The 15,924-nt window shown below is 43.8% G+C and overlaps 1 protein-coding gene across 1 annotated transcript in view; it reads right to left on the bottom strand.

Moving 5' to 3' along the window:
* Nucleotides 1-15,924, bottom strand: part of MYBBP1A (MYB binding protein 1a) — a 56,269-nt gene that overhangs the window by 21,366 nt on the left and 18,979 nt on the right. The window contains exons 22-23 of the mRNA XM_021550944.2: nucleotides 14,893-15,024; nucleotides 13,355-13,423 (exon numbers count right to left, since the gene is read on the bottom strand). Of these exons, the coding sequence (XP_021406619.2) occupies nucleotides 13,355-13,423; nucleotides 14,893-15,024 (201 nt within the window). The remainder of the gene's footprint in view (nucleotides 1-13,354; nucleotides 13,424-14,892; nucleotides 15,025-15,924) is intronic.

The following is a 15,924-nucleotide window of genomic DNA, read 5'->3' as shown; positions in this document are numbered from 1 at the left end:
AATCCAACAGGGAGGGAGGCTAAGACAAAACCCTGGCTGTGGCTTAAGGAAACTATTTTTGGTAACAAAAGCTAGTTTTTCCCATTTACCACCACTGAAACAAAGCACACACAAATAGCAGAGCCAAGACTGACATTTAGTAGCTGTCTAAAAGGTTTCAGTGTGGGAAGTGCTCACACCTTTTGGGATAAGTGGATTGTTAGGAGAACGTGGCTGCCATGTTCATTTGTGCAGAACTGCCCATAAAAGGACACCTGTGCAAAACCACAACTATTTCTTGGTTTAAAAATTAGACATCAATTTTTACCCCAAATTTACGCTGTTATCCCTCTGATTAAGAGACCTGAGAAGAGCCTTCCCTGCACCCTGTTCCTGCCTGGCACAAGGACATTGCCAGTCACTAGACAGGCTCCTGGTGCCTGAAAGCACAGTCACAGACAGCTCACACTCCCCACAAAGACCATGAAAACATCTCCTGTATGATCACCTGGCTTTGGAGCCTGAATTCAGTAATTTCTGCTACAACCCAGTGTCCTCAGACTAAGGAAATGGCTTTTCCCAGGCATTCCCTCAACCAGTCTTGACAAGGTGTGATGTTGCTGTCTAAGGTCAGCAGAACATGAGCAGGACACAGATGACAGTTTAAAGGTCTGTCCTTCTGCCTCCAGAAACAGAGATCATAGAAGAATGCAGAAGTAAAAACTTATCAGAAACCCCCAGCCATTATCCACTATGCCCTGCTCCCACACCTTCACAGTGCTCCACACATCATGTCCTGGCCAGAAAGCAGATTCCTCCCTCAGTCTGGCCTTGCCAAAAAAAAAAAAAAAAAAAAAAAAAAAAAAAAAAAAAAAAAAAAAAAAAAAAAAAAAAGGAGATTTATAAGCTCAGGAATAAAATTCTCTGTGCTAGAAAGTGATGAAAACAAATTTACACCTTAAATTAAGTTCCTCAACAAATGGATGAGAAAAATTTTGCAAGGCTGGTTAATTACAACAAGTAAAGCATTTAAGTGACACCTAAATCACATTTTACAACCTTGGACAAGAAAGGCAATCTCAGTGTACTCCCACCAAACATCCTATGTCATCAAGCAATCTTCAGTGGTTTGGAACAAGCCAACCTGCACTGCAGCCCAGCTTCAGGCATCTTTACCTGCTCTTCCTTCCCAGGAAAAATGCAGATTTCCACAGATCTGGCAGGAACCTTTAAACCACTCACAACAGTTTATATATAATTAGTACATTGAAAATAACTGTATATAAGACATATTTTGCTCATGCGACCATCAGCATCATAGGTGATCTGTTTAGGCCTTCTTAAGCACAAAAAATGATGAATGAACTCTGTGGGTTTAACTTTTATTCCCAAACCTCTCCCTCTCTCTGGCTGGCTTAAACATGCAGAACAGCAATTTGCAAACAAAAGAAGGTTTGTGTCTTCCTGGGACTGTTAGAACATACACCCATACAGACATTCCCAGTGCAGGTCAACTTCCCAGTCCCTATCTCAACAGTGGAAAAAAATGGAAAAGCAGGTGGATTGGATCCCACACCTCCATCCCAAGGACTCAGGGATGGCAAAAGTGCCTCCAAGGAAAGGAAAACCACAGGATGTGGAGCTAGATCAGACATTGGTCCCTACTTTGGATACTCTGCTTTTGGGTTTCAGGATTTGCTACCTTTCTTCTGAAAAAGAACAAAGCTCCCTGGAAGCAGAGACAAAACTGTCTGTGAAGGAATCTCCATCTTCCTACCCCTCCTGCTAACACAAACCTCTTCACCTGTGGCTCAGATGTCCTGCTCTAGGTAGTAGAAAGGAGAAGTAAACTGTTGTTATCCACTACCATTCCCAGGGCTCTGAAGAGCAGCAGTTGATTGATCAGACAAGCTGCTCACTTCATTCTGCTATGACTGAGCACTTGCCAGACAACAGGAAGTTTATCCCATAAGTTACACTGGCACATCCTCCTCCTCCTCCACAATCTGAAAGTGGTCATAGCATGACAAGCACTTTAACCACTGCTCCTCAGTCTGTCTGAAAACGTGGCTTGAGCTCCACCCCACATCACCCACCTTTATATAATGCAGCTGCACCTGCAGGAGTTGTGTCAGTCCAGACCCTACAGGTAAAGATCCTCATTGATTTCACTGACACAGTCACAACAGATGGGTTTAAATGTACTTGAGACAGCAGAAATCCCAGGGCTAGCAATCCTGGCAGATTATCTATACAGCCTGCAGACCCTACCTACACACAGGTTTCTTCAGGCCCTAAACCATCATTACTTTGTTTAACCAGGGACTCTGCAAATCACATTCTCTTCACTGCTGCCAAGGAATGGACTTTTTCCATGCTTGGTTCTCCTACAAACAGTGCTCTGGAGGATGTTCTTACCAGAGGAAAAGCCTCAACTTGCACTTGACTAACCAGAGGGGCCATCTGGGAGAGTCTGCTCATTGCAGCAGGACATCTGTGCCCAATACAAGAGTGCACAGGTGCAGCTGCTTCCTTCAGCACTGCTCTGTTGGCAGCTAGGAGAGGCAAAAAAATAATTAGAAGAAAAATTAAAGCTTTACCCTATGGTCACCACACTCTAACAAGATGTAAAGATACAAATAAGAAGTTGCTGTATTTTAAAGGGAGTAGAGAGGAGTCCATAGCCACAGAGAGATCTGACAGTGCAGTTTTTCAGAGGATTCCTGCATGTTAAATACTGGACTGCACTGGCAGGTTTTCTGCCTCAGATAAAGGGTCTGCAAGACACTTTTGCAGCCAAAATAACAAATATATAAAATAATACACAGGACCCCTGGGCCAGGCCTGGCTGATGGTATTAGATACCAGCTCTGAGTATTTCACTGGCATACAAGCAAATGGTGAGTGTTGGACTAAGCCTTTTTCTGACCCAGAGATGGGACAACTGAGAGGCCTTTTAAAAACTTTTATTCTATTTTCAGTCTCATGTGAAGGGTGAGACAACACAGATGTTATAATTCACACCATCACGATCAGAATCAAACTAATTACAATACATTATATGTGTTTCTTGGCCTATCAGCTTTTGCCACACCAAATGCCTTAAAGCCAATCATCTAAAATCACCCCTCATGAGCATTCAGGGCTGGGGAAAACCTTGTGCTCTTCATTCACACAGGCCAGCAGGGAGACCCTTGGGACACAGCAATCCAGATATTGGACTGCTGTTTTGGTCAACACAGAGATTCATTTCTCCCTGGGGTAACCACTTACCATATCAGAAAGACCAATCAGTTTAAATATTTCGCTCAAAAAAAAAAAAAATCAATATATTATTGCCCTAAATTCTTGAAAAATGAAAAGATGCCATAATTAAGTGAGCCATGTGGACACAAGATAAATCAGCAGCAGAGCACAAATTAGCATCCATCAGCTCTGCTGTTTTTTTGCTCTTCCTGTAATGCACAGTTACAGGAGTGAAACCCTGGTGGGGAACACTGGAACCATGTGACATACTGAGACCAGAGGAGAAAAGAACAGGAATGGATTCTGTGGAATTCAACCAAGCCTCCCTTTCCCACATTAAAAAAAAAGAATCAGAAAATGTGCCCATTTTCTTCTTCTCTCCCAAGTTAAGGATACAGTCACAATTTAAAAAATAATCAAAAACAATTTGGTTTCTTAATATGACCCTGTTTATTTTGGAGCATTTTTACTTTGCTTTTACAAGTTTCTCACTCTAAACATCAGAGCGAGAAATGTTCTTTTGTCAAGAAATCAAAGCAAAGACTCTTACAGGACATCCCAGCATCTGAGGCTCAAAGAAACATGACCAAGAAGGCTCTCAGGAAATCATCTGGGACACTCGCTCTCAACACTGGCTTTCCTCTTGAAAAAAACCCAAACCAACCCATCCCCAAATGGGAAATTGTCAATTTCTATTTATTTATTACTTATATATTGTAGTATTGAACACCATGAGGCTTCACTGACACCTCAAGTTACTCACACATATTGGTAAGACCAAAACCAAAACTGTCCCCAGTTGCCTCACCCTCACTGCTCCTCCCAACATTTTCCAATCCAGTTGTCTCCTCTGCACAGCAAAACCCTCAATTCAGAAGAGACTTGTAATAGGATTTTCTTGAGGCAATTCAGAAGGCAGCTACAGCATAATGCAGCCTATTTAAGGAGACTTTGCTGAAGTCTAATTTAATAATTTAGGAGATTTAAGAGCAGCATGCATTTAAAAAAAGCCCGTGTTGCCTAGGCACTGTGTGATTTTAGCTGCTGCCCCTGATACACTAGACCAGGCTTGATATTGCAAGAACCAAGGTTTCATCTTTTGAGAACATTCATCAGCAGATAATGAGAAATTAGAATTCCAGTTCACTCAAACATCAACCACTGAAGTTTAGCCTTCACATAGTATAAATCCATTGCTTTGGATGCTCACCAGCAGACCTCTCTTCATTTTGCAGAATCCACTGAGAGAGGCAGGATGACAAGACAGAGGGCACAGTCCCCTTGAGAAGTGGGACAGGGCTGGAAACCCTGTTCTGTGTGGAGGCTGCTGAGAAATCCTGCAGAGATACCTGAACTCCTTTCTTGTGCTTCAACTTCTGCAGAGTGGCATTTTAATATGTGCCAAGGGAGAGCAGAAAGAGAAGCAGCCAAACCCCACTACTCCCACACCCCCATACTACAACAAAAATGGACCTGCCACTTGGTATACAAACACCTGGGGACATCCTTGTCAGTGAGCAGAGCCCAGACTGGCATTTCATTTTATGCTGCTGAAGCCCTAGTCTTTTTTCACTTGCCAACAAAACACCCAACACACCTCCTAGTACTCCCACACCAAGATTTCACTGTAAAGAGAGTATAAATCATTCCCCAGAACTTCAACAGGATTCTATCCTGGGTTCTTTTTATATTTTGCAACATTAATATATCTTGAGTCCATATGACTGAGAGTAGCTCATTTTCTCACACCACAGCCAATTCTTCCCCTCCTGTGTTTGTTATACCATTATTAAATACATGGCAATAACCTTGTCTCCGAGCAAACTTTCCCCATTTGCTCCACACAAACACCTACTCCTCAAACTGTTGGAGGGGCTGTATTTGGGAGGCTGAGCACAACACACTTGAGTGGTTCAATCTCTTTTTAAAAACTATCAACTCGCTTTTTAAAAACTATCAACTCCCCATGTGTCAGATGGCAAGTTTAATTTAGTAGGCTAGGAAATTACTCAGAGTTGGAAAATCACTGCAATATGGTTTAGATCTAACTCAGCAAGTCCATCCTACATGCAGAGCTGTTACTGCTCTGGAGCACTTTTCTCCTTGGACAGCTCTTACCAGCAGCTGTCTCTATAGCAAGAATTAGATTATGTGACTTTTTAATTTTCTTATTTCTTCCCAGCAACAAACTAGAATCTTTCCTCCATTACTGAGGATTTGCTATATGATCATCAATACAATCAGCTGAACAGCAGTTAGCAGCATAAATACAGCCTAGATCTCCAGAATCACAACAAAGAGGCAAACAGAAGCTTTTTTATGTTCTGCTTGTGCTGCATTGAGTATGGTGGAATATAAAGATAACAGGGCAGTGTCTGTGCCAGTCAATTAATGCTGGTATCACTATGGATTTGTTTGTGGGCAATGCAGACAACTGTCTGCTAGACACTTCTGGCAAAAGACAGAGGCCATTAGAAGGCACCAAGAAGTAAAAAAAAAACCAAAAACCAAACCAAACCCCCCCCCCAAAAAAAAAAAAAATGTATGAAGGAAAAACAAGCACACATAAACAGCTCACAACATGCATGATGCTCCCAAGGGACCCTGCAGGTTCAGTGACAGGGGTCCCACATTGAACTGAAATACACCACGAGCACACCAAGTTCTCAATACAAACACAAGTGAAAACTCATGCCACGGGATTTCAGGCACTCAGATTTAAATGCAGACAGGAGGACCTGAAAAATTTAAACATACCTTTTTAAATTTTCAACCAACTCAAACAGGTAAGAGAGAAACACAGCTTAGAAAGCAATTCCTCAGGGAGAAACGTTTTGCTGTGGCATCAGACACCTTTCTAAAGAACATCAGAGACTATTTATAGATGCTGTCTATGTTCTGCTCACCAAAGGAAAATGTTTTTTCTGCACAATCCCACTGCAAGAAATGCTCTCAAAAATGCAAGGTTGGGATGCAATAATCCACATGCACAAGCATCCTGAAGGTCTGGGAACTCAAAATCTTCATACAAAAATGTAGAGCACTCCGGCTCTGACCCAGCAAAGCATTTAAGCATTCAACTGCTCTCCCTTCAACTTCAGCGGACAGTTTACATTATCTAGAGCTGTCCATTCACAGGGCTTTGTTGGCTTGTTCATGAAATAAATCAAAAATGCTCAAGAACCCACACATAGTTCAGCTTCACCTTGTAAAACACAGACTCTCCTTGCACAAAACAGAAACAGGAACAGGACACTGACTGGAGCCAAAGCATGTCAGTTGGACATAGATTTTCCAGCTGCAAATGATTTTTTATTGAGGAGAGGGCACATACTGAACCAAGGATGATGAAAAGAATGGATTCAACAAGCAACAGCCTCTCCAGCACTGCACCCCTTGGATCTCACTGCCTGGGGACAAGTCACCTTCTGAAGGTCTGACCACCAGTGACACCCTGACAGAGGACACAGGCACCTGTGGACAGAGGATGCTCGGAAGAAAGGGAGCCTTTCACTCATGGTCTATTGCTCAGCTCTCACAGGTTGCCTGCCCAGTGCTCATTCCTCGTGCAAATGAGGTAGAGCTGAACTGGTGCTGGTTCTTATCTGGGGAGGTTTATTTTGCTTCATTTTTAGTAACAGCTTATGCAAAATGTTCCATAACAAGCTCTTCCTCTACTACCTGCTGGCAGCTATCTGTGAGCACACAGGCAGGGCATGGTGCATTAATGTGGGGATCCATTCATCTCCCCCAGCATGAAGTGAAATACTCCCAAACACTCACACAGAGGGGTGCTGGCTTCTGAGGCTTTGCAGCACTTTTACTGCTCTCGCTGTATTAAAGTTTAATTAATTTTTAACTTAGATATTTACATAGAACATAAACTGTTCAGAAGGATAACTGTCAACCAGCCAAGACCTCTTTGGCAGGAATTTGGGATCATATTTTACTCTTCTGGTGACGGCAGCTCTGGTACAGACCTGCTTCAGTTCTGTAAAATTATATCTATGTATGTTTGATCCCTTTAGGGAGACTGCCAAAGCACCAAGATTAATTAGCAACTTACCTAAAATACACTTTCTGTTAGATCTTAAAGGGTTCCTTGTCACAGACAGCTTTAGAAAAAACATATTCTGAAATACTAATGAATCTGTATGACATAAGATGACATTTTGAACTCTGTCTCAATGCCCATTCTCATTTCCACACTAAGTAAAATTACTTCTATTAGTTTCATGACAGCTCTGCACTTACATCAGCTCTGCAGAGCTCCCGCCAAATCACAGAAAATAAACTCACTTGATGGACAAATATAGCCTTATTATGCTTCCAGCTACTGCAACATCCTCAATCAATATAGCTTTGAATGTAAATAAGAAGGCAGGAATGTATTCAAATGGATGTGTGACCACAGTGCAAAAGTAATTGCAGAGGCTCTTAGCAATTGTGTTGATGTGTACAATCCCAGTGCCCTTCCCAAAGGAAAAGAACAAGGGATGGACATGAAACCATTTCTGTAAACCCATGGAAAAAGTTTCACACTAGAAGAGGTTTTAAGTGTCTACCATGAGCAAGATGGTGACAACACCTTACTCCTGGCAGTAGTAATTTTCATTTATTAGTGCTCATTTCCAAACTGGTTCCAATACTGCTAGCCAACAAGCTGGACTTCTCAGGGAGTCGGACTTCTCATGGAAAAGCACAGCTGCTCCAGGCCAGGCTTCCAGAGAGGCTGTGCTCCAGAGCCTGTTTCCAGCTGGGAGCTGGCAGGTGCCCTTGCCTGCAGGAGCCTGCATCAGCAGCACACCTTGGTACTGCAGTGCAAGGAGCTACATTTCCCCCTCCACCTGATCCTCACGCTCACAGAGCGTTTTTAAGGTAGAAACATTAATTCACGGACTCATCCAGTCCTTATATATGGGAATGGGGGGATACTGCAGTGAGAACCTCACAACTACAGTGCAGCACTGAGGGCTTTGTGCTGCAACAGCAGCAGCCCAGGGACAGCCCAGGACTGCACAATTACAGAATTAGATGTTACTCTGGCTCTGCTCATCAGACCAATGCAGTTAAAAATAAACCAGGAAGACATTCCTCACCTAATGCTCAGGAGGGTTCTGGTATGTAGCTGAGTCATGCAAGAATCATTAAATTAAACACATCTTAATCCCTGGTTTATGCTCCATCAGCACAAACTAAAAAACCAGGCTTTTGTGCATATTGAAAGAGCAACACTACACCCACTGAAACAGGCACAAGGAAATAATTTGAAGTTCAAAGTCTCCTGGAAAGCAAGTGTAGCAGCAAGAATGAATTGTCCTAAGAAAGGAGAAAGTGAGGACTAGCTCATACACGTTTTTCTCCAAACAGAATTTGAGAGAATATATTTAGTGCTTGTAAAAGACATCAGGCTGTCAGGAAGATCCCTCATCCATGAAACAGCAGAAGCCTCCTCCATGCTGTCAGCACCACATACGTTCTGCTGGCTAACTGCACTACCAGTGAGATCATCTGTGCCAGACACTTACCACAATTCACTAGCACCAGGACAACTCAAAGGGATAATGCAGCTCCACCTGTGATTGCCATTTTCCCATACCAGTTATCCCTGGGGTCTCTTTCCCCAGCTGCCATTTGTGCCTGAGCCACTGGGAGCAGCAGTGTGTGACAGGCATTCCAGGAATGGCAGCTGCACTTCGCTGTGGTGCAGCACCTTGTCTCTAAGGGAAAGCTCTCACACCTGCCTGGATGTACCAAAAGATTGTGATGTGGGCACTGGCCCCATCTCCTGCCACTGAAGACATTTCTGCAAGGACAAGGTCACAGTGTGACTGATTCTTACGACCTCAGTCTGCAGAACTGCATTCAGCAACTTAAATTAGACTGCACTACAGAGTCATTCTTTACCTCTTTCTTCCTTTTTTTACTTTAACTTGTAGCACTTCTCCCACTCTAAAGGTCCTCCTGAAAAGCTTCACAGTTGCTGCTGGCAAACAAGTGATTTTGTATAGTTTCTAGTCACTACTTTCTACAACAGAGAACACTGCAAGGACACATGGCAGGGAGGAGGCAGGCCACATTCTGAGAAGACAGTACAACCTTAAGTTATATGTTGGTCTAACATACATATGGGATGGCAAGGATCAACAAAAGTTTGTGAAAGGGATCCAAACTGCTACTGTAGAAAAAAAGAAAATTAAAAAGCCCACAAATAAAACAAAACAAAACAAAATCCACCCAAACCATCACAAACCCCACCAGATTTCTCAGTTCAATAAACGAGTGACAACCAAGCGCTATTTTTTTTTAAAGCCTGAAGCATTTTAACTTTCACACAGGCATGTTTGGGATTTAAACTTCCCACTTGAAGAAAGGCAGAGTTTGAAAACAGGCCAGCCAATATCACTGAGCATTCAGAGCACCAGCTGCCACAGGCACAATGCATTTGAAGTAGCAGAGCACGAGTCACAGGGTCCTGCAGCCAGTGTGGTCTCACAGTGGGTGAGAAGCCCAGCTGAGAAGCATGAACTGCCTGGAACAAGGTGGTTTTTCAGATCACTGTCACACACATCTTGTATCTTTCTGATACAAGGTTTAAACAGGTACTAAATGAATTCAAGGTGGGATGACCCCTTCCCTGGTTAAAACATCCCTTGTCTTTGTTTCCCCACTCAAAAATAACACCAGTCTCTCCATCTCTTTCCTTTTCCTGGGAAACTGCTGCATTACTGTCTCCTGCAGGCATGTGTGCCCCAGCAGTAACATCAGAGAAGCAGAACTTGGCCACAGATACAAGCTTCAGCCTCAGTAAGACCACTGCAAATTCACCTTTCCAGTTTAAAACTCGTTAGATAGGTAGAGCTTACTGCTAAGAAAACCTACCAACCCTTTCACTGTGAGCCACAATTAAAACTGGCTTGAGAGCTCTCACCCCCCTAAAGTGTTGTTTTATCTCACAAATTACTTCAACATGGAGTTCCTTCAGGCATGTAAGAACAGTGTCAGAGGAAAAGGGCTGACAATGTCAGTCACACTAGCTAAAGTTTTAAAGTTTCCTATTCTTTTGCTAAATTCTGCATCAAGATACAACCTTTGAATATCTCCAGAACACCATACTCTACAGCAAATGCCCAGGGCAAAAGAAAGTAGCTCCAGAAAAACATGTAACACCCATCCAACAGCAAATAACCTCTGCTTGTAAAGACACAGCACTGCTGCTGAGGGTTTGCTGCTCTCCAGGTTTTAGAGGTGACCAGCTGAGGGAAACAGGTTCAGTGCATACAGCCTCTCCTTTACAATATTCTTGTACTGACTTCACAGAAGCCATAATTCCATGTTAATGAGCATTGCCTCTGATGAAATACATCACAGCTTTCACCCAGACACTCCTGCCCCTGAACAGACTGTTCCTCTGCTGTAAGTGAATTGACTGAAGTTAACTTTAACATAGCAAAAGGGGAAAAAAACAAACTATGTGTGCAAAGGCAAGATAAGTTTTCATCTAAATCATCCTCATGTCCCATTTTGTGATGAAAATGCACGAACACCTGGGCAGCAGGCAGGCACTGAGGTCCCCAGGACTAAGGGCTGGGGCTGGAGAGGCCAGACTGCTCCTCTCCAAGCCAGTGTCAGCTGAGCAGCATCTGAATGGCTCCTGCATTTCCCACAGGATCTTCTCTGTTACCTCTGCCCAGAAACTGAGTTTGACACACCTGCAGCAGCACACAGCAGCAGGCACAGGAACAACAGTGCACACACAGTCCAGGTTTGCTGTTTCTTAACCAGACCCCAGGCAGACCCAGGCCTTGCTGTACACAATGTTCTGCAAACCACCTCAGACAGGCTGGTCCAAGGGAATCACTTAATGACCAAGTTTACCTTTACACTAGAGGCCCCAACAAGAGCAGAGTTTCTTGAAGTAAGAGCTGGGCATGTAGGCCAGTGGCCACAAGATCTTCCTTAGAGGCCCTAAAATTAAGGACCAGTCTGGCTGAGAGGAGATGTGGAACAGACCTCCTGCCTCCATGCTGCTCTCACAAACTTCCAGGTATATAGGGTGAGGAGGAAGGAACAGCCCCCTCACATCCTCTTCATGAATCACTTTTCATTTTGTTCACAACTATATTAAAGCTCAAACTGAAGGTGCACCTCCTTTTCCCCCAGGCTGGCTGGGACAGGGGCCAGGAGCCCTGCTGGGCCACAGCCCCAGAGTTTGTGATCAGGCCAACACAAGACACCTGCCCAGAGCTGAGCCGCCACCTTCTCATGCAGATCATGGCTCTTCCCACCTGGTACGGCCCTGGGACACCCTGCTAAAGCTATTTGCACAGCCAGGAAGTCAGAATCCCAGTGGGATTAACTGTTCATAGAGATGCAGCAGCCATACCCACAACAATCTCCACTAACAAGAGTGTTAGAACAGGAATTAAGCCTCCAGTCCCTGTGACTAAGCTAGTTTAATAATTAGAAGCCAATATTCAGGGCTAAAAGTGGAAGACCACCCCACTTGCCTCTCAGTCATCAGGGCTGGTCAAATTCAAAGTACCATAAGACCTTTGGTGTTTTCAGGACTCTTGAGTTAGTACAGCCCTTTTGGAAGCTGAGTCCTTCCACCTCATTTTCCCAGAAGCTGCCAGGGAGAAGTTACCCCCCCTGCTTTACCCACATCACTTTGCCACATATACCCACCTAGCTTGACTTCTACCCTACTCACTAGAGTAACACCAAAACACATTTACACTGAGAATCAGTGGGAAAATTTAACTGAAAACCTGACAAATTGGACATTTGATGCTGGGAAGCCAGAATTCCTGAAAAGGAAACACTGTGTAAAAAATGTAAAGCTGCAGCTTCAAGCTCCACAGGCTTTCCAGAGCTCACTCTCCATGTGCCTTTGTTTGAACAGCAGGATATCCATGCTCTGTACCCAGCTCCCACACACTCTACATGTCCTCCCCTACTCCTCCCACCCACAGGCAAACAGGCTCTGCAAACAAAGATCAATCAGCTTGGTAGAAGCCCTGGTAGAAGCAGAATGCTATTCCCTGTGGAGAAGCAAAAATAATGGAAGCTCCACATAATGGAGCTGTCTGCTTGGGATGCTGTTCTGGTCTCTTGAGGATAAGATCAAGTATGTACCTTACAATTAATTTGTTGTTTGTGTAACACATCCTTATTACAATCCACTGAAATTATTAATAGCTCAATTAATTTTTTTTTTGTCTTCTTTAAATCAAAGCCACTCCTGTTGGGTAAAACAGTCTGAACTGCAATTTACACTGACAATGTAAAGCAGCCCCACTATAAACACATACCTACCCCTTCACATTCCCTCCAATGATCAGAAACAATAAAACAGCTATTTATGATACAGGAAGATCAATCTAGGATGCACTTCTGCAGGGGGCAGACACAGGGTACAGCTGGGGGGTGGGAAAGTTTGAGACAGTGCTACTGGCCTAGAGGGGTTTTGGTTATTAACTGTGTGGAAGGCCCCACCACTGCAGTGAAAATCCAGACAGGCCTCATTCCCTGCTCCAGCAACACTGAGCTGTGCACTCACCCTGCAACGTTTTATTGATAAGGCTCCAGTAATTTTGTGTTAGTCAGGCACAGGCAACCAACCATCAAAAATCAGATCTGTGGTACAGGTGGTTTTAAACAAAATACAGCAGCACACAGACTTTAAAATGCAGGACAGCTAGCAAGGCACAGAACAGACTCAAGAACCTGACCTCCAGGGAGCATGAGGAGGCAGGGACTAAGGCATACTCCATTAATACTAAGGAACATCTTACCAAGAAGGAAGTAATCAAGGAATAAGCAACTGGAGTCAACACATACCACCGTAAGACCTCAACCCTGAAAGCTGCAGGCAGTTTTTAAAGGAGATGCTACCAAAGAACCCCCATGACTGTGGATATATTGTGTGGCACTTCCACAACTTTATACACCTGAAGCAGCAAGGCAGTATTTGCAAAAGCTCTGCCCCCACCCCAGGAGCCACTTCCAAAACTGGGCAGCCCTAAAAGCATATTATAAACATATCAAAAATCATCTGAGCTGCCATGTTTAAGTTATTTCTCTGATTGACTGCTATAGAGCTTTGTTTGTTTACTTTCATTCTTACCTGCTGATGTTGCCTGGCTGCTGCTGTGATAAACTCAACAAGAGTATCTACTAATGGCTTACACATGATCTGTAACAAAGAAAGACAGTCTCTCATTAGTGGTTTGCTGACAGGTTTGTTTTTCAAGCAAAGCAGTCTATGTTTTACATAGCCTCCTGAGTAAGAAGAAAATGACACAAGAAAGTGCCCAGAAATCAGCAACAGTTTATTTGAAAATTAACAGCTTTTTTCACACCAGCTCTGAGTGAAATCTTGATCACAACAAAAAGCAGCAGCAAAACTCTTCACCTCTTTTCACCTGGAAAAATCAGGCAAATATTTTCCATCTCCTGTGTTCTGCCAGGTGAAAACTAAAGTCTGCATTTGGCTGACACTTCCTGTAGTGTCAATTCACTTTGTGCAGAACCCCCAGTCTCAGGCAAAGAACATGTTGAGTTGTAGCCAGGTGTGGGTTGGTCTCCTCCCAGGAAAACAAATGACAAGACAAAAGGAAAGGACCTAAAGTTGCAGCAGGGGAGGTTTACATTAGGTATAAGGAAAAATCTCTTCACTGAAAGGGTTGTCAGGCACTGGCACAGGCTTCTCAGGGAAATGGTTGAGTCACCATCCCTGGAGGTATTTAGAAAGACATGTGGATGTGGTGATTTTAAAAGTTATTCTACAAGGAACAGTTATATGGAATCCAAAGGCTTTAGAAATGTGTAGATGGAATCTTAAGTTTGCTGTCCATGTGGGCAACACACAGCCCTGTTCTCCCTCCTTTTCTCAAACTTACGTATGAGGCATTGTGGGCTGGTGTCCTAAGAAACCTGGCAAGCAGAGGATGGAGTCTCTCCTGGATGGAGTCCTCAGAGTCTGAAAGCATCCTGCCCCAGTTACACAAGCCTACATCTCCTCCCACTCTCATGTCACACATCAGTTCTAAAAAGTTTTGAGAAATGGCTTCTGGCAGCTGTCTCTAGCTTGGCCTGACCTAAAATCTCCTGAAGAATTGTATGACATTCAGGCTCATGGCTTGTTTCCTCATAGAAGAGACCAGCCCCAGGCTTGGGTCAATCTTGCAGGAAATACCTCAAACATTTCAGACACTTGCATTGTCTGAGTATCAGGCTTGAAGATTAGGTTCCAATTAGACTTGACACTCCTCAGCCTTCTTGGAAGAAAACTGAGAAACTGAGCCAGCAGAGCAGAGCTGGACAGGAGCTACATTAGTTGTTCAAACAACCTGTTTTGCCTTTGTGTAAACCTTGTTCATCCATGTTGTCTTGAATACTGGTAAAAAATTAGAGCTTCTTAGGCTATGTTTTAAAGACCAGCCTGCTGTTCACCTGCTTTCTGCATGCAGCATCCCAGTCCAAACCATAAATGAGATCCTGGCCTCCTCCAGTGCTGCTATAAAAACTGAGTCTAAGAGTTTGAGCAGGTGAAAACCCAAGGAAACCTCACAGCAATTTCAGAAGTCTGCAATAAAGCAGAGAAGTTTCTCTTCCTACTTTCCCCAGAATAATTAATCCTCCTTCGGAGCCAGCAGCACTTACTGGGAAGCGTTTGAAGAGATCATGGAACATGGAACACGTAAGGGGACTGTTCCGTTTGCTGAGGAACTGGGTCAGGGCCTGCTGGTAGATAACAGCCACCTTCTTCACATTCAAACAGCCTGGGTTCAAAAGCTGTAGGGAAGAAAATAGAACAAAAGCATTTCTAGTGAAACACAAGAATGAATCACTAACAATGAATAAATTAATTTTCATCAGTTCAGAAGTTCTAAGAGATTTTTCCAACAATTAGTTATGCTTGAGATGTGACACAGAACCATGAATAAACAGCCAATTGGGCCCCAAATGTGCTCTCCCAGGCACTGACAGCCATATGACCTTGTCACTGAAGGGCAGCACAGCTTTCTAGTAGGACTACACACACTCTATGTAGTGTGGGCTGTGCTCTAGGTTTGTGGTTGGCACATTAGTACACGAGGCTCAGGAGGGCAATGTAAGCCCAACGTGGAGCAGCTGGGCTGTGCACATGGTGAAGAGCTATATGTATCTGTAGATTTTAGTGTATGTACATATCTGTATCTACATACACTCAGCACCTATGTCCAGGACTCCTAGGTACTCAGCAGACAAGCCCTAGCACTGATCAGGGATCCAGCAATCCCAGCACTGCATCCATGCTCCAATATCCCCCTCTGGTGGGGAACAAGAATCCCAGACACACAGCAACCAGCTGACACCTGCTCAGGCTACATGGATCTAAAGAAACAGGAGCCATTGAAGAGCCAAGTGTGGGGCACTGCATCCCAACTTTCCTGACTGCTCTTACACTGACAGGGAAGTACTGCTCTTCGGGAAGAGTGAACAATTGGGGCCCAAAAGGAAAAAGTAATCTTCACTGCAGTGAACCTCTGCCCAATGAATTTTTCCACGGCCCCATGGAAATCTAAAGCCAAGTTAACATGGTGTCCCATTCTCAGGTCAAACTCCCAGTACTACTGCAGCTGAACACAGGCTCAAGTGGAACAAGGAAGATGGGTCTTGAAATATTACCTCCGTTTTTCTAGTTGAGTGTCT

Source organism: Lonchura striata, chromosome 20, assembly GCF_046129695.1.
Source record: "Lonchura striata isolate bLonStr1 chromosome 20, bLonStr1.mat, whole genome shotgun sequence".
NCBI classification, from domain to species: domain Eukaryota; kingdom Metazoa; phylum Chordata; class Aves; order Passeriformes; family Estrildidae; genus Lonchura; species Lonchura striata.
This window is presented reverse-complemented; position numbering and strand designations above follow the sequence as displayed.